The following is a 19,996-nucleotide window of genomic DNA, read 5'->3' on the forward strand; positions in this document are numbered from 1 at the left end:
AGGGCTATTGATACTTTAAGCAAGCTATCAGAATCACAGGAGGGACTGTAAGATTCGCGAAATTTTCATTAAATAATCACGTAGAAAAGTAGGGTTAATAAAACAGCTTTATTGACCAAAAGAAGCTTTTACAGAGAAACCTTTGATAAAAGGGCACACAAAATGGCCGCCAGACCTCGTGACCAGTTTCTGGGACCATTTGAATTTCTGTTACTGCAAGCCAGACAGGCTTGTGGATTGAGGACATTAAAAGCCCGCGAAAACCAGTTTCGGGAAGCCGAAACTCATGGAACTGAGTATACATATTGATTAGATTACAAGTACAGGACAGATTTGGGTGGCAGGATGAGACCCATCAAGAAATGGGCGGACAATTGAACGAACGCTTAAACCCATTACACTGTACAAAGAGAAGCCGTTTAACAGCCATCCAGGGCAATCTCCAGACCGATCAATATACAAACCAAGTTACGGTAACAAAGCAAAGACTTTATCGGCCCAGGAAGGCCAGTTCAGCTATCACCGACTCCCGTTATGAAGACAAAACACCCCTGCAGAGAGTTCTGCCCGCCAAAATTATTACAAAGACAGGACTATGATTTGGCGGGAGATAAGAATGTTCCAAAAGGGTATAACTGTGGATTAAGAAAAGTCCATCAGAGAGTTCTCCATCGGTACGCTTCGGGACAGACTCCATCGGAACCAAGCAGCACTTCGGTTCGGACCGTGTTCGGTGTTCGGCCAGGCAAGGCCCGGCCACGACGAAAGGACGACGAGAAGATTTCGGCTTGGAAGCCAGCTCGGCCAGGCAAGGCCCGGCCACGACGGGAAGACGACGAGGGAGGCCTGGGTACTTTTGTCGGGAGATCATCGACGACCCAGGCCGGAGAAGAAGACACTCAGGGCCCAGGTACCCCAGCTCTCAGAAGGACAATGATGACTGTATAAAGAGTCATCGGGAGATCATCGACGACCCAGGAAGACACCCAGAGCCCGGTACTCCAGTTCGTCAACATCACATCGGCGAGCGCTCATCGCAGGAGAACCAAGAGGAAAACAAGCTGCGCCAGAAGCTTCCAATCCCACGTGACGACGGAAAGCTGTGTCGAAAGGCTGCAAAGCCTTTTTCGCAATTCTTAAAGTGGTGAGCATGATCCCGAGTCCCTCAAATCGAAACTTAGTTAGGTTATAGGGGAGGGAGTTAAGGGTAATTGTAATGTGTTACCCCTTTTACGATGTGCCGTGTGTTCCCCATTTCTATAGAGTTAAGTTTATAGATGTGTGCATGCTTGTAGTTGCTTTAATCTGTGCATATGACATGTATTTTATAATGCTGCAAACTGTTCAATAAAGGCATCCATTTCGTGCTATTCGACCTGGTCTATTGAGTTTTTCTGCACTACAGCTCCCTGCACCTAAGTCCAAGGTCTAGGACCGTAGGGGCGAGTGGGTCGAACCACTCACGGGTAATTATTGCAAGGAGCCTGGCAGGAGACCAGAGCAAGCAAGAGAAACCCCCTACACCTTCCATCACTCTGCTGATAATTGACAGTAGGCTGATGGGGCAGTAATTGGCTGGGTTGGATTTGTCCTACTTTTTGTGCGCATGACATACCTGGGCAATTTTCCACTTTGTCAGGTAGATGCCAGTGTAATAGCTATATTGGAACAGCTTGGCTAGAGACGCGGCTAGTTCTGGAGCACAAGTCTTCAGCACTACAGTATGTTGTCGGGACCCATAGCCTTGTGGAGCCATCTTCACACTGATGACACCCTCCATCATGTTGCATGGCACTACCACTGTGCTAAATGAATAAATCTAGCAGCTCAAAACTGGGCATCCATGAGGCGCTGTGGGCTATCAGCAGCACCAGAATTGTATGCTACCACAAACTGTAACCTCAAAACCCGGCATAGCCCTCACTCTACCATTACCATCAAACCAGGTGACCAACCCTAGTTCAATAAAGGGTGTAGAAGAGCATGCCCAGAGCAGCACCAGGCGTACCTAAAAATGAGGTGTCAACCTGGTGACGCTACAACACAGGACTACATGCATGCTAAACAATGGAACAGCATGCTATAGACAGAGCTAATTGATCCCACAACCAATTTATCAGATTAAAGGTCCTGCCACATCCAGTCCTGAATGGTGGTGGACAATTAAACAACTAACGGGAGGAGGAGGCTCCATCAACATCCCCACCCTCAATGATGGCAGAAGCCAGTCTTCAGCCAGTTCGATTCACTGAGAGCACTGGATACAGCAAAGGCTGTAGGCCCCGTAAACATACAGGATGTAGTGCTGAAGACTTGCGCTCCAGAACTAGGCACGCTTCAAGCCAAGCTGTTCAATATAGCTATTACGCTGGCATGTACCTGACAAAGTGGAAAACTGCCCAGGTATGTCCTGTCCACAAAAAGTAGGACAAATCCAACCCAGCCAATTACCACCCCATCAGTCTACTCTCAATTATCAGCAAAGTGATAGAAGGTGTTGTCGTCAGTGCTATCAAGTGGCACTTACTCACCAGTAACCTGGTCACCAATGCCCAGTTCTGGTTCCGCCAGGACCGCTCGGCTCCAGACCTCATTACAGCCTTGGTCTAAACATGGACAAAAAAGAGCTGAATTCCAGAGGTGAGGTGAGAGTGACTGCCCTTGAAATCAAGGCAGCATTTGACCGAGTGTGGCACCAAGGAGCCCTGGTAAAATTCAAATCAATGGGAATCAGGGGGAAAACTCTCCACTGACTAGAGTCATACCTAGCACAAAGGAAGATGATTGTAGTTGTTGGAGGCCAATCATCTCAGCCCCAGGACATTGCTGCAGGAGTTCCTCAGGGCAGTGTCCTAGGCCCAAGCATCTTCAGCTGCTACATCAATGACCTTCCCTCCATCATAATGTCAGAAGTGTGGATGTTCGCTGATGATAGCACAGTGTTCAGTGCCATTCGCAACTCCTCAGATAATAAAGCAGTCTGTGCCCACTTGCAACAAGACATGGACAACATTCAGGCTTGGGCTGATAAGTGGCATGTGTCATTCGCCCCACACAAGGGTCAGACAATGACTATCTCCAACAAGAGAGAGTCTAACCACCTCCCCTTGACATTCAACGGCATGACCATCGTGAATCCCCGACCATCAACATCCTGGGGGTCACCATTAACCAGAAACCTAACTGGACTAGCCACATAAATACTGAGGTGAAAACAGCAGGTCAGAGGCTGGGAATCCTGCAGCGAGTGACTCTCCTCCTGAATCCCCAAAGCCTTTCCACCACCTACAAGGCACAAGTCAGGAGTGTGATGGAGTACTTTCCACTTGCCTGGATGAGTGCAGCTCCAACAACACTCAAGAAGCTCGACACCATCCCAGACAAAGCAGCTGGCTTGATCGGCACCCCATTCACCACCTTAAGCATCCCTCCACCACCGGCGCACTGTGGCTGCAGTGTGTACTAGCTACAAGATGCACTGCAACAACTCGGCAAGGCGTCTTCGACAGCACCTCCCAAACCCACGATCTCTACCACGAGAAGGACAAGGGCAGCAGGACCAAGAGTTCCCCTCCAAGTCATCCTGATTTGGAAATATATCGCCGTTCCTTCGTCGTCGCTGGGTCAAAATCCTGGAACTCCCTACCTAACAGCACTGTGGGAATACCTTCCCCACGTGGACTGCAGTGATTCAAGAAGGGGGCTCACCACCACCTTCTCAAAGACAATTAGGGATGGGCAATAAATGCTGGCCTTGCCAATGACACCCACATTCCATGAATGAATCAAAAAAAGGTAAGGGAGCTTGAACCTTGCTAAGAAAAGAACACCATTCTGTCAGTACTACACAACTGTACTTGTTTCTGCTGATTTACGTAAGTAGCTTTCAAAAGCATTAACTACAGTGTCTAAATTTACAAATGATATATTATTCCTGTTGCAAAAATAATCACATAAGTGCATCAGAAGAATGATCTGAAAAAACACAATATTTCATTGCTACTGCTACTTACAAAGACACGAAATAGAAAATGTCTAATATTGTTTTTGCCATGTATGTCACTTTAAAGGAGCTATCACACCATTACACAGAAATTTACACAAAAATAAAGCCCAGAACAGGTTTCAGTTTATTCCGAACATCTAGAAGAAGGCACTTACCTTGTTTCATTTGAATCATTACTATCAAGACGTTTGGTTCTTGGAACAAGAGGAATTGGCACCAGGGTCATCTGTTTCTCTCCTCCAAGTCTATCCTGAATTGTTGACTCTTTTTTCAGGTTGAGCTCTGAATAGGGGCAGCCAAAAGCACTAAATTCACAAGAGAACAGAGAATATTGTGTTATTTTTATTAAACTTAGATGATAACCTGACAACCCCCAACATCACACATCAAACTATTTCATTTTCCATTCCTCTCAAAAACTAAATACATTTCCCACAACATGAACAGGCCAAGTACAACAAAATCCATAGCATGAAAAATAACATCCATCAATCAAGAAAATGATCAATTGAATGTATTCTGAACTTTAGAAGGGGCTAATCAAGCCAAGACTGATGCTGAGATAACTGAAAGCAGTAAGTCTAAGTCCATATCAAAAGGTAATTGTTTTCTCGATGACTTAATAGATTATCTGTAGGATCATCTATCTTTTACTAGTGCTTTTGTGCGCAAATCTCAGCATCCATTCTTCTCGTTATATTTTCCTTCCAATTACTTTTAGTAACAGGCTGAAAAATAACAAACTGTGAACTCTATTGAAGGATTTTCAGAAATTTGCCTTTTTCAAATGTGGTTATTACCTAAATATTCACCTAAATTCTCTTTGACCCTTCTCCTCAAAATTCTCTTCCCTTTGGTCTTCACTCAACTTTACAGTGGATATCAATTCCTCCAGCTGTGTGCACGACCCCTCCTCAATCTTGCAAACTTGTGATCTCTGAGTTTTTGATCATTGGCAAAACTATTTCTGATCAATTTCTTGTCTCCCTCACCATCCACATCTCCCTACCTACCACTGCCCTGACCCTCTATCCCTGAAAACAACTTCCGCCCAGTTACCTCAACAGTACACTCCCTAATAAAGAAAGCACAATGGAATAAGAACATAAGAACATAAGAAATAGGAGCAGGAGTAGGCCAATCGGCCCCTCGAGCCTGCTCCGCCATTCAATAAGATCATGGCTGATCTGATCCTAACCGCCAATCCACTATCACAGAACCATCTCCTGAATCTAACAGAATTAGACACATGAAATAGGAGCAGGATCAGGCTACACGGCCCCTGGGCCCACTCTGCTACCCACAGGGCCATGGCCGATCCGAACCTAGACTCATGTCCAAATTCCTGCCCGCTCCCCGTAACCCTTAATTCCCTTTACTTCTAGGAAACTGTCTATTTCTGTTTTAAATTTATGTAATGATGTAGCTTCTACAGCTTTTTGGGGCAGCATATTCCATTGACCTACCACCCTCTGAGTGAAGTAGTTCCTCCTCACCTCAATCTTTTACACCAACTAAACAGCAGATGGTTTAATGACCCAACTGAAATATGGCACTTCTGACAATACAGTACAGCACTAAAGTATCAGCCTAGATTTAGTGCTCAAGTCCTGGAGTAAGGCTGAACCCTACAATCTTTTAACTCAGAGACAAGAGTACGATCGCTGATCCAATTTTATAGTTAGCATGCACTATGACTTTACTTTATAGAAATGAAAATTGGAACCATATGAAAAGATTACAATGCTTTAAACACAATTTTGATTCCCATTTGAAATAGTTGTAAAACTTTGTGGGGCATGTTTTCAGCTACTGATGCCCATGGAGATTGGTGCTTAAACGGGCAAAATAAACTTCTTTTTAGTTCATTCCTGGGATGTGGGCATCACTGGCAAGGCCAGGATTTATTGCCTATCCCTAATTGCCCTTGAGAAGGTGGTGGTGAGCCGCCTTCAAGAATCGCTGCAGTCCATTTGGTGAAGGTACTCCCATAGTGTTGTTAGCGAGAGAGTTCCAGGAATTTGACCCAGTGACGATGAAGGAACGGTGATATATTCCTAAGTCAGGATGATGTGTAACTTGGAGGGGAAATTGGAGGTGATGGCATTCCCATGCGCCTGCTGCCCTTGTCCTTCTAGGCCATAGAGGTTGTGGGTTTGGGAGGTGCTGTCAAAGAAGCCTTGGCGAGTTGCTGCAGTGCATCTTGTAGATGGCACACACTGCAGCCACAGTGCGCCGGTGGTGGAGCGAGTGAATGTTTAAGGTGGTGAATAGGGTGTCAATCAAGTGGGCTGCTTTGTCCTGGATGGTGTTGAGCTTCTTCAGTGTTGGTGCTGCACTCATCCAGGCAAGTGGAGAGTATTCCATTACACTCCTGACTTGTGCCTTGTAGATGGTAGAAAGGCTTTGGGGAGTCAGGGGATGAGACACTTGCCGCAGAATACCCTGCTTCTGACCTGCTCTTGTAGCCACAGTATTTATGTGGCTGGTCCAGTTAGGATTCTCGTCAATGGTGACCCCACCCCCCCAGTATGTAGATGTTGGGGAAATTGGTGATGGTAATGCCGTTGACTGTCAAGGGGTGGTGATTAGACTCTCTCTTGTTGGAAATAGTCATTGCCTGGCACTTATGTAGTGCAAATGTTACTTTCCACTTGTCAGCCCAAGCCTGAATATCGTCCAGGTCTTTCTGCATGCGGGCATGGGCTGCTTCATTATCTGATGAGTTGCAAATGGAACTGAACACTGTGCAATCATCAGCGAACATCCCCACTTCTGATCTTACGATGGAGGGAAGGTCATTGATGAAGCAGCTGAAGATAGCTGGACCTAGGACACTGCCCTGAGGAACTACTGCAGCGATGTCCTGGGGCTGAGATGATTGGCCTCCAACAACCACAACCATCTTCCTTTGTGCTAGGTATGTCTCCAGCCAGTGGAGAGTTTTCCCCTGATTCCCATTGACCTCAATGTTACTAGGGTTCCTTGATGCCACACTTGGTCAAATGCTGCCTTGATGTCAAGGACTGTCGCTCTCACCTCACCTCTGGAATTCAGCTCTTTTGTCCATGTTTGGACCAAGGCTGTAATGAGGTCTGGAGCCAGTGGTCTTGGCGCTACCCAAACTGAGCATCGGTGAGCAGGTTATTGGTAAGTACTGCTTGATAGCAATGTTGATGACACGTTCCATCACTTTGCGGATGATTGAGAGTAGACTGATGGGGCGGTAATTGGCCCGATGCATTTGTCCTGCTCTTTGTGGACAGGACATACCTGGGCAGTTTTCCACATTGTTGGGTAGATGCCAGTGTTGTAGTTGTACTGGAACAGCTTGGCTAGAAGCATGGCTAGTTCTGGAGCACAAGTCTTCAGCACGACAGCCAGGATGTTGTCGGAGCCCACAGCCTTTGCTGTATCCAGTGCGCTCAGTCCTTTCTTGATATCATGTGGAGTGAATCAAATCGGCTGGAGACTGGCTTCTGCGATGTTGGGGACTGCAGGAGGAGACCGAGGCAGATCATCCATTCAGCACTTCTGGCTAAAGATGGTTGCACTCACCTGCTGGGCTCCGCCATCATTGAGGATGTGGATGTTCATGGAGTCTCCTCCTCCTGTTAGTTGTTTAATTGTCCACAACCATAAACGACTGGATGTGGCAGGACTGCAAAGCTTTGATCTGATCCACTGGTTGTTGGATCGCTTAGCTCTGTCTTTAGCATGGTGCTTCCACTGTTTAGCAGGCATCTGGTCCTGTGTTGCAGCTTCCCCAGGTTGGTACAGGAAACTTTGGTTTAACTGTCCAGAATGCTCAAGCCACCGGCAAAAATCAGGAGCCATTTCGTTAGGTTTTTTTTCTTTTCGTTGCTTTTTTTTCACCAGTCAGGCTCTGCAAGGTCTCGCTGAAGCTGTTGCTAAGCTACAGCGATGCTTGCAAGGTACCGCCGACTGTTTAGAAGCTGTTGCTAAGCAACAGGGTTTGTTACCAGATACGGAGCTCAAAATCTCCGTATGTTTCAACATTAGCGCTGGTTTGTCTGGCAGTTTTGATGGGACGGCTACAGCTCGGTCCCATCGGTGCCAGATAGCACAAAGTTTCCTGTACTGGGAAACAACTGACAGTAGTGTCGGCTGGGAGATTTAGCAGTAGTCTAAGTATTCTGCCCTGTAGCAAAAATAAATGATTACCATTATCCACTCCTAGGGGGATCTCATTGCTACAAACTCAACTCAGCCTATCTCCTGAGCAGCAATGTCTTCTCTTGGAAACTTCGCACTTTTGGTTATGGTGTTATAACAACAACTTACATTTATACAGTGCCCTTAACTTAGAAGAAAACGTAACAAGTGCTTCACAGAAGCACAAGGAAAAAGGTGACACCGAGCCAAAGGAGGAATATTAGGAGGGGCAAACAAAAGCTTGGTTTTAAGGAGGATCTTAAAGGAGAGGGGAGTGTAGGGGTGGAAGGGCTTATGGAGGGAATTCTGGGGCATGGGGCCATGGTGGCTGAAGGCACAGGTTGTGGGGTTGGTGCAGAATACAGAGTGGAAGAGGCAAGGCCACGAAGGGAATTAAACATGAGGATGAACGTTTTAAATTTGAGGCACTGGGGGACTAGCAGCCAATGTCGGCCAGCAGGGACAGGGGGGATGAGTGAGCAGGAGTTGGTGCGGGACAGGATACAGGCAGCAGAGTTTAGGTTGAGCTGATGTTTAAGGAAGGTGGTAGATGGGAGGCCAGCTAGGACAGCATTAGAACAGGCAGGTCTGGAAGTGACAAAGACATGGATGAGGGTTTCAACAGCTGATGGTACAAGGCCAGGAGTGGAAGCGGGCGATGTTTTATAGGTGGATGTAGGCAATCTGTGATGGAGAGAATTTGGCTTTGGAAGCTCAGTTCAGGGTTAAATAGGATGCCAAGGCTGTGAACTCCATGGGCTAACTGTAGAAGTTAAGGATAATATTAGATTAAAAGAAGAGGCTTCTAATGTTGCGAAGAATAGTAGTACATCTGAGGATTGGGAGAGCTTTAGAAACTAGCAAAGGATGACCAAAACATTGATAAAAAGGGAGAAAATAGAATGAGAGTAAACTAGCAACATATAAAAACAGGTTGTATGAGCTTCTACAAGTATGTAAGAAGGAAGAAAGTAGCAAAAGTTGGTCCCTTAGAGACTGAGACAGGAGAAATTATAATGGGGAATAAGGAAATGGCAGAGACTTTAAACAAATATTTTGTATCTGTCTTCACAGTAGAAGACACAAAAAGCATACCAAAAATAGTGGGGAACCAAGGAGCTAATAAGAGTGAGAAACTTAAAGTAATTAAGATCAGTAGAGAAAAAGTATTTGAGAAACTAATGGGACGAAAAGCCGACAAATCCCCTGGACCTGACGTCCTAGGGTTCTAAAAGAGGTGGATGAAGAGATAGTGGATGCATTGGTTGTGATCTTCCAAAATTCCCTAGATTCTAGAACAGTCCCAGCAGTTTGGAAGGCAGCAAATGTAACCCCGCTATTCAAGAAAGGAGGGAGAGAGAAAACAGGGAACTACAGGCCGGTTAGCCTCACATTTGTTGTCGGGAAAATGCTGGAATCCATTATTAAGGAAGTGGTAACAGGGCAGTTAGAAAATCTTCAAATGATTAGGCAGAGTCAACATAAAGGGAAATTGTGTTTGACAAATTTATTGAGTTTTTTGAGGATGTAACTAGCAGGGTAGATAAAGAGGAACCAGTGGATGTAATATATTTAAATTTCCAAAAGGCATTCGATAAGGTGCCACATAAACGGTTGTTATGCAAGATAAGGGGTCATGGGGTTGGGGGTAATATATTAGCATGGATAGGGGATTGGTTAATGGACAGAAAACAGAGAGTAGGGATAAACGGGTCATTTTTAGGTTGTCAGGGAGCCACAAGGATCAGTGCTTAGGCCTCAGCTATTTACAATTCATATTAATGACTTAGATGAAGGGACTGAGTGTAATGATTCCAAGTTTGCTGATGGTACATGTTGTGTATGTACCTTTAAGGGAATAACTGGTCTTAGACTGCAGTACCGGCAGTGACCACCCCTGTATAAAAGGCCCTAGCAGGCTTCTGTAGTTTCAGTTTCAAGCTGCCTCTTGTTCAGTAAAGTACCTGTTAAACTGTTCTCCCGAAGTCAGTGTATTATTGAGGCATGGACTTTACAGTACAAAGCCAGATGGGAAAGTAAGCTGTGAGAAGGACACAAAGAGACTGCAAAGGAATACAGACAGGTTAAGTGACTGGCAATAAGGTGGCAGATGGAGTATAATGTGGGGAAATGTACAGGGCTTTGGTGAGACTAAACTTGGAGTACTGTGCACAGTTTTGGTCTCCTTATTTAAGGAAGGATATACTTGCCTTAGAGGTGGTGCAATGAAGGTTCACTAGATTGATTCCTGGGATGAGAGGGTTGTGCTATGAGGAGAGTTTGAGTAGATTTGGCTGATACTCTCTGAAGTTTAGAAGAATGAGAGGTGATCTTATTGAAACATGTAAGATTCTGAGGGGGATTGACAGGGCAGATGCTGAGAGGTTGTTTCCCCTAGCTGGAGAGTCTAGAACTACGGGGCATAGTCTCAGGATAAGGGGTCGGCCATTTAAGACTGTGATGAGGAGGAATTTCTTCACTCAGAGGGTTGTGAATCTTTGGAATTCTCTGCCCCAGAGGGCAGTGAATGCTGAGTCTTTGAGTATATTCAAGGCTGAGATAGATAGATTTTTGGACTCTAGGGGAATCAAGGGACATGGAGATCGGGCAGGAAAATGGAGTTCAGGTCGATGATCAGCCATGATCTTATTGAATGGCGGAGCAGGCTCGAGAGGCCGTATGGCCTACACCTGCTCTTACCTCTTATGTTCTTCTTATGTTCTTATTACAATAGTGACTGCACTTCAAAAGTACTTAATTGGATGTAAAATGCTTTGGGACATCCTGTGGTCGTGAAAGGTGCTATATAAATGCAAGTCTTTCTTTACTACAGCCTGAGACAGCAGCCAGCAGATGGCTTGGGACGGACTTTTGTCATGTGGGCCGAAGACAATGGCCTTGATATTAACCACCCCCCATGACGAGCGGGAAAAGGCGGGGGGGGGAGGTTAAAGAGTTAAATACGAGGACGCAATCCCAACGAGTCACACATACATCTGCCTCCTTTTTTACAGCGGTGGATATTGGAGCATCCAGGTGTCCTGCCGTGGAGAAGTGGGACACTTCATTAACATATTTAAATCAGGCTCCCACAGTGCAATTGCGAGCCCGATTTAAAATTTACTACTGCTGCACAGGTTTCCCAGCGGTCGGGAAACCCAGCAGTGAAAAGGAGGTGGGAGCTGCTGGTTCTACAAGGTATGTGCCTCTTTCAGCACACCTTTTGGGCCAGGAGGAGCAGGAGTTCTCCCCTCATTCCCTCAAGGAAGTCTTCGGTCTCCTCCCTCCGATTGCTGGGTACCGTTCCCACGGGTCCCCACCTGCGGCCTCCTGCTGCTGGTGTTCCCTCCCACCCGTTGGCCAGGCTGTCCGCGTGGCCAGTTGCTGGGTGACAAGCAGCTAAAAAGTGCTAATGAGGTCCTGCCGTTAAGTTCAGCAGGACTTCCGCATCCCCAGCCTTGCCGAGTTCGTTGGCTGTTTTCAGCCTCCCCCGCACCCTTCCCGTAAATATCGGGGCCAATGGCTTTGGTCTTCCCAATGTTTAGTTGGAGAAAATTTCTGCTCAGCCAGTGGAAATTAGTTTCTAAATCCAAGGATAAGATTTTTCACAAGTTCTGATGTCTAGGTTACATCTCTCACAGCTCATGATGTGATTTGATCTTACACAGTATATATTTGCTGTTGAGATATGACAAACTTGTAAAATTCAGAACAATGCTTGAAAATTGAGACAACTAATCAATGATTCCAAACTGACACTTCCAAAATGAGTTACAATAGATTTCCCTGTAAGTCAGGTGAGAACATGTTACATAATACAGGCGATAAAACATGTTCTGAATTTCAGAGGAATAGCTGTCAATGTATACAGGACAATAAACAGAACCACTGAGTAATTAGAGATGTAATAATACAACTACTGAAAGCTGATAATTAGTGTCATAAAAAGATGCTCTAGTAAGCATCATTCAGCAGTATGATGATTCCTGTACTTTATTCTTATACAAGTGTCATATCCCCGAAATAACTTCTCTGTGAGCTCTTCTGTGACAGTCAGATGAGTTACACGCCATTCTACAGACTCCATGTAATTTACAATATTCAATTATGCTACTTCTTGAACAATAAAATCATTAACAGAGATATAAATTATAACACTAGACACTTGCTCTCATTCTACCATAATGTATCAACAGATGCAAGCCCTAGAATCAGCATGAAAATAGTGAGGCTTTCTCAATAAGACAAGGAGAGTATAAATTATAAGTATGTGAATTTTACCACATTTTATCATTGGGGAATGCTGCTTACCACAGATGGGGGACAATAATGTCATGGAATAAGAAAAAAAATTGAAGTTCCATTCTTTGCTACATTTGCAACTAGTTTAGGACACTACAAACTGAACCTCTTTATCCTATCTGAGTTTGGGGAAAAATGTGTTGAAAATTGCATATACCGGAGATATACCGGGGTAGAAATTGGTTATTTCCTATTTAGCCAGTAGCACGCTGACAGCATGTGCCCCAACCGGGAGGCTCAAGGCCCACCTGAAATTGGTCCCTGGGGCCTCAATAACTGACGCGACCTTTACAAAATGAATAAAATGGGTTACATAAGACATAAGCCTAAAAATTACTGTTTGTGATATTAGTAGACTAACACTTAGCACATATGGATGAGATTTTTCTGTCCTCTATTTTAGCAGAGGCATTGTCCCATCTATCTATCTATATATATAAATCGGTCGATCTGTCTGTCTGTCATCGCGTGTGCATCTGTCGGGCTATGCGCTCGAAAGTTACAGGGCGTACCTACACGTGCGTTACGTCGAAAGAAAGCTTTCCTTTCCAAAACGGTTTTAAGCGTATTTACGTTTCAGCCGGGCTAAAATCGCGCCCGCGGTATCCGAAAAACCTTAACATTCCGCTCATTAGCATCTCATTATCTGCTCATTAGCGACAGAGTGACCTCGAGGTTGACCAATCATACGGCGGCTTGCTGCCGCGTGCGGCCGGGCCCTCCTACGGTCGAGTGACAGGACGATTGACCAATCCTACGCTTTGGTGACCTGACGGTCGACCAATCGGTGCGTGTGTGGCCGGGCCTTATCGTTCTGAACCGAGGTGAGTCGCCGCCATCTTGATTCCAAACTTTTCCTTTCTTTTTCCCGCTTTCTGCGTCTTTAAAAAAAACGTTGCTTATAAAACACATAGGGCTAGATTTTCAGTATAGACAGTTTTGGGGCGCTAGCCTTAGCGCCTGCCCGAAGTTAGCACCCGCCACAAAGTAGCGCCCCGTTGCCGGAAATTCAGTGGCTTCGCCCTAAGAGGTTGGTGGAGCGCTAAAAGAGGCGTTCCACTACTATCTTTAGGCGCTAAGCCGGCGGTGCAGAGCGCAGCGCCCGAGCTCGGGCGCAGCGCACGGCAGACACTCTGGTGCCAGTGAGCTCTTAAAGGGGAAGGGTGCATGTGTTTTTGGAGGAGGATGAGGTGGTGGTGGTGGTGGTGGTGGTTGTTGTTGTTGTTCTGGTTCCACACAACACATGCAGACTGCCGTTTATACTGCAGGAGGAGTGCCCTTTAATTTGCGCTCCCCAGGGTGTGTAGCGTTCCATTTTACAAACGTTCTGGACGCCAGCCGCAGAATGGGGCGGTCCGACTGAAGGTTGGATTCGGGGCGGCCAAAGGGCGTTGCACGAGGATGTGACGTCATTTTCTGCGCGCGCATCCGGGCGGCCGCTAAACTTTGCGCCGGCGCTAACGAGCAACTTAATTTGGGGCGGGGCGCAAACTGCGCTGCGCCCGGGCGCTACACGAATAGCGCCCGAAAATCACTTCTCTTAAGGCGCTAACTGCTGGCGCAAGCAACTGAAAATCTAGCCCATATTGTTTAAAAAAAAAATGATTTAGAAACGAATTAACTTAGCTAATCTCATTAATTTTCCTACCTTTCCCCGTTTTTCCAGGTAGGCCTCGAAGCCTCGGCTTCTCCTCCGCACCCACGCCCGAGCTAGGCACCTCCCGGCCCCACTCGAAGGCTGGAGGGGCGGGACTCAGCCCAGCACCGCTACCTTACTAAAGGGTGCGCGTGCAGCAGGAGCTGAGACACAGCGTCTCTCTCTGGCTCGGCCAGGGGGTGGGGCTTGCTGAGCGTCAAGGGTTACCCTGGCAACCGGGCCCGCCGGCCGTCTCGCACAGCCGCAATCGGCGGTCTTCACCTCGGGGGGGGGGGGGGGTGGCCGCGACCCTCGGGGAGGGCCGCGACCCTCGGGGGGGGCGCGACCCTCGGGGGGGGCCCCCGCCCTTCCCCCCCCTCGCCCTCCCTTCCCCCCCTCTCCCCCCCTTCCCCCCGCCCCCTCCCTTCCCCCCCTTCTCCTCTCCCCCCCGCCCCCTCCCTTCCCCCCCACCCTCCCTTCCCCCCCGCCACCCTGCCCTCCCTTCCCCCCCCCACCCACCCGCCCTCCCTCCCCCACCCCCCCAGTCGCTCTCTCTCTCTCTCTTCCAACAACAACATGCCCTCGAAAAAGCCTCGGCACCGCCGGGCACTTCAGCTAGTATATATATAAATCGGTCGATCTGTCTGTCCTTCTGTCTGTCTGTCCTTCTGTCTGTCTGTCTGTCCTCACGTGTGCGTCTGTCGGGCTATGCGCTCGAAAGTTACAGAGCGTACCTACGCGTGCGTTACGTCGAAAGAAAGCTTACCTTTCCAAAACGGTCTTAAGCGTATTTACATTTCGGCCAGGCTAAAATCGCGCCCGCGGTATCTGAAAAACCTTCAGCATTCCGCTCATTAGCATCTCATTATCCGCTCATTAGCGACAGAGTGACCTCGAGGTCGACCAATCGTACGCCGGGTTGCTGCCGCGTGCGGCCGGGCCCTCCTACGGTCGAGTGACGGGACGATTGACCAATCCTACGCTTTGGTCACCTGACGGTCGACCAATCGGTGCGTGTATGGGCGGGCCTTATCGTTCTGAACCGAGGTGAGTAGCCGCCATCTTGCTTCCATTCTTTTTCCTGCTTTCTGCGTCTTTCTTTTCAAATATACATTTCCAGCAAAATAAAATTGAATTTATTAAATTGTTTTAAAAAACACTTCATTCATTTGTAAATATTTTCTCTAACCTGAAGATTCTTTTTCCTACCTTTCCCCGTTTATGTTAGGCCTGAAAGCCTGGGTGTTTCTTGCCCAGCCAGGCCCGACCTAGGTAATTCTCCCACGGCTTCTGCTAAGCTCCTCACCCCGCCCCCCCCCGTGTCACGTTACCCGGGGCAACGGCGTCAGCCAGGAGGGTCAGGGTGCGCGCGCAGCAGGATCAGCTGAGACGCGGCGTCTCTCTCTGTTCCGCGCTCGGCTAGGGCGGGGGGGGGGGGCGGGGCTCTCGGGAGTGCGGATCTCGGCCGGGGCTTGGTGAGCGGGAAGGGTTACCCTGGCAACCGGGCCCGCCGGCCGTCTCGCACAGCTGCAATCAGCGGACTTCAAGCCGGCTCGGCCGGTGGGGGCGGGGCTTGGAGAGCGGGGCTCTCGGGAGTGCGGGGCGGGCGGAGCTCTCGGGAGTGCGGGGCGGGGTGGGGCTCGGAGAGCGGGGCTCTCGGGACTGCGGGGCGGGCGGGGCTCGGAGAGCGGGGCTCTCGGGAGTGGAGTGCGGGGCGGGGCGACGCGGCCGGTGCTCGGGAGGACGGGGGCTCGGAAGGGGGGGAAGGGTTACCCCGGCAACCGGGCGTGGCCGTCTCTCAGCCTCAAGCCGGCTCACGTCTGTTCTCGGGGCTTGGCTCCATTTGCGGCCGCGGGCCACTCGCCCTCTCTCTCTCCTTCCCTCTGTCTCTCTCCCCCCCCCTCCTCTCCCCCCCTCCCCGCCCTCCTCCCCTCCCTCCCCCCCCGCCCTCCTCCCCTCCCTCCCCACCCCTCCTCCCTGCCCTCCTCCCCGCCCTCCCTCCCTCCCTCCCCGCCCTCCTCCCCTTCCCCCCCTCCCCGCCCTCCTCCCCTCCCCTCCCCCCCGCCCTCCCCCTCCCCGCCCTCTCTTCCCCCCAGTCGCTCTCTCTCTTCCCCCCAGTCGCTCTCTCTCTTCCCCCCAGTCGCTCTCTCTCTTCCCCCCAGTCGCTCTCTCTCTCTCTTCCAACAACAACATGCCCTCGAAAAAGCCTCGGCACCGCCGGGCACTTCAGCTAGTTTAAAATAAATGGGTTAATACCTGTGTTTAAATAGCAGCAAAAGGAATGTCATATGAATGCTGTATGTGTTTGCTAGTAATATCACCAATAGTAACTGCTAGGTTACAAGCTCATGACAACAGTGCTTCATTTAAAAAAAATTACATTGTAGTCAAAAAACTGCAGCATATTAACCACAATATTAACCACAAGGAGCTGACATGACAAATCTGTTGAAATTGGCTGCAAAGTTTCCACTGTAAATATTATTAGAGGAACACAGTGCACTTGTTTATGTTATAATGAGCATTAAACAGTGTGAGGGGAACGTACTTCAATTAATTACTTTCATAAAATGTCTTTGTCCTGTGTACATGATACAAAATACAAAATATCAATGAAAAATTTCACGGCAGGTAACCACATCGCAAACCTAGTATCAGCCTGTGATAAGATGGTGGCTCCGTGTCTTTATCAATGATCAATCACTGTGCTCACACCAAGTCCCATTCACCCATCTCCCCTGTGCTCGCTGACCTACATTGGCTCCTGGTTAAGCAACGCCTCGATTTTAAAATTCTCATCCTTGTTTACAAATCCCTCCAAGGCCTCGCCCCTTCCTATCTCTGTAATCTCATCCAACACAACCCCCGCGATATCTGCGCTCCTCTAATTCTGGCCTCTTAAGGATCCCTGATTTTAATCGCTCAACCATTGGTGGCCGTGCCTTCAGCTGCCTCGGCCCTAAGCTCTGGAATTCCATCCTGAAACCTCTCCGCCTCACTATCTCTCTTTCTTCCTTTAAGACGCTCTTTAAAACCTACCTCTTTGACCAAGCTTTTGGTCATCTGCCCTAATTTCTCCTTATGTGGCTCGATGTCAAATTTTGTTTTATAACACTCCTGTGAAGCACCTTGGGACATTTTACTACGTTAAAGGGGCTATATAAATACAAGTTGTTATTGTTGTTGTTGTGGCAAGTGTCCGCCCCACAGCCTTATTACAAATTTCTACTATCTAGTTGATATAGGAATTCCTGCAGCACATTCTCATAACAGTGGAGACAGATATACTTATATATTCATAAATGTTGATGAACTGGTTGTTTGAACAGAAGACTGGAGTTATGAAATAATATTTTTCATTTCATTATCACTTGATCATCAATACAGGCTAAGTGCTACATATAAAAATGAATAGTTTGATGAGTGCACGAGGAGGTGACGGCTATTAGAAGTGTGCAGACTAATTGAGAAAATGTACTGGAATTGGGATGCTACGTAAAGCTTATTCCTGCAAACAGTTTAATGGAAACACAATGTCAGTACAGGAGAATGGAATATTTCCCAGCTTCTCTTCTTAGCAACACTCCCAGTTTAGTCAGAAGGAAGAACTCCCTTTACACTCACTCAACAATATGCCTCAACTCCAACCTCCACCACAGTGTGATGTTTCTGTTCTGTTTCCCTCAGCTGACATGATTGTCAGCTCTCTGAATACGACTGGCAATTAAGTACCCGTCACTGACAGTTTATGGGCTGCATCTTCTAGGACTGTGTTGAGACTTCCCAAACTAATTTTACTGCCTGCTGGCAGATGCTTTCATCTGATCGGCCTGGGTTATATTCAAGCACATGTCCTTGCAGTAAAACAACAGCATTTGTTTCTCTTGCCAATTTTCTCCCCCACACCCAAAGCCATTAACTCCTTGCTGGGATATAATAGACTTTATAAAGGTCAATTTCTGTGCAAGCCCAGCCAAATGCTGCACCAGGAGAATGTAGATTCTGCAGCTGTTGTCAGGAATGCAGAGAGCCCAGTGCCCCAATAAGTAGCAAAAATAAATGATGCCAATGTTACTGTGTATTTCGAGCTTTAACGTGTATCACAGTCACTTACATCAAGGTCAAATTATTGCTTCTATTGTTTTTCAATAGTGTTGAAAATAACTTCCTAGACAGTGAACATCAGCGGGTTTTTCAACCTCAGGAGCTAAGCCCAGTTCTGTCCTCAACTGAAGAACAGACACAGTATTTCAGCCGGGATGCTGGTTCGTAAATAGGACTGAGTACCTTGGTTGATTTTCCCTTCTGTAACCCAGGGATGTTGAGGTCAATTGCAGTAATCCCACCTGACTTGGCTGAGATCAAGTAACTCATGGCTGAGGATCAAGCCCAACTTCTTGCTGGTTTGTATAGATCAGTTACTTGGATAAATTCACTGAGCTATCAGGGAGCCCAAGGAAAATGTCCTAATCCATTCTACAACTCAGATCCACCAAATGTTCATCAGTACTTTCACAGACTAAATAATCGTAGAGGCAAATGTCATCAGATCTGAGAAAAACCACTTCCTTTAACTAACTATAACAAGCTTTGATATGATGTACAAGACAGCACATTTTTATAATTGTGTGATGATACAGCAGAGTTGCAGCAATTCTAATTAATTAGCTATACTATTAACACACTTGAAAATGATGAATGCCTTTTACAGGCCATCTGTTCTGCTTGCTAAATTTGCACATTCCCTGAAGACATCACTAATGTCTTCCTGCGCCTCAATCACAAAAAAAATCTGTTCTGTTTGAATATTATTAAGTTCTCCTGATTTTACAACTTTTTTTCAGCTGGCCACTAAGAATTGACCATGGTTCTCACTGTTAGTATTCATAAGCTCACAGTGAAGTGCAGTGGTTCACTTTTGCTCTTATTCTAAGATTCACAAAGATAATCATGGATGCGGGAAGCCATTCAGCTGATTGAGCTCATCTTCCCACAGAAGCCCACAGTTCCAACACACCATCTACTGTAACTGCCTCTTTAACAATTCCACAGTTTTGTTACTGCCACCGTCCTACATAGAAGACCATTCCAGGTATTAACCACTCTTTGCATGGAGAATTACTTCCTGACATGAGTTCTCAACTTGCCTTTTAGCAATTTGTATCTATATCACCTTGTCCTGCAGTTGTGATTCAACTTGAAGTAGGACTATGGATTCACCTTATCTATCCCACTTAGTACCATAAACTTTTATAAAGCCCCCTTTCAAGGTTGAGGAGCTTTTCTTCGTAACTCAGTCCCCTGACACTAGGGATCAACCATGTGGCTTTTCTCTGCACCACTTCCAGGGATTGGATGTTTCTATTGTGCCTTGATTGATGATGAAAACTGAATACAGTATTCAAGGTGCAGCCTGACCAGAGCACTATACAGCTTCAGCAGCATTGAAGCCAATGGAAAAGAAAATCGAGCAGGGTGTGACGTAATAAAGACTCACTACGCACTTGGTTGTACATAAAGCAAGGCTTTAATCGACTTGTAACAAAACATGGAGGTCTAGTTAGTAGTCACTAGCTTCCTGTTTCCAGATTGTCTCTGGCCAAGTTGGGCCCACGCCCGAATATTTATACTCCTCGGGCGGCGCCCTCAGCTGGCCGTTCAGTAGTACTTCCTGAGTTACTTCTTGTAGAAGTTGCGATTTATGACAGTGTAAAACAGGCCACCAATTCGCTATCACCTGCTTTGTAATACCGCCCAAGACCAATTTCACCCCCATGTCCATACGGAGAGGAAGCTCTGCAGCTAACAGGCAGGCAGACAGGAGAAGCTGCGAGAGATGGCGAGGCTGGAGGCAAGAGAAGGCTGTTAAAGGTTCG

At 47.2% G+C, this 19,996-nt stretch overlaps 1 protein-coding gene across 1 annotated transcript in view; it reads right to left on the reverse strand.

Annotated features, from left to right (window-relative positions):
- Positions 1-19,996, reverse strand: part of LOC147115028 (lethal(3)malignant brain tumor-like protein 4) — a 591,174-nt gene that overhangs the window by 245,473 nt on the left and 325,705 nt on the right. Inside the window, exon 18 of the mRNA XM_085993271.1 lies at positions 4,162-4,311. Within this exon, the coding sequence (XP_085849397.1) occupies positions 4,162-4,311 (150 nt within the window). The remainder of the gene's footprint in view (positions 1-4,161; positions 4,312-19,996) is intronic.

Source organism: Somniosus microcephalus, chromosome 7, assembly GCF_052327205.1.
Source record: "Somniosus microcephalus isolate GS21.2 chromosome 7, FLI_Smic_1.0, whole genome shotgun sequence".
Taxonomy (NCBI): domain Eukaryota; kingdom Metazoa; phylum Chordata; class Chondrichthyes; order Squaliformes; family Somniosidae; genus Somniosus; species Somniosus microcephalus.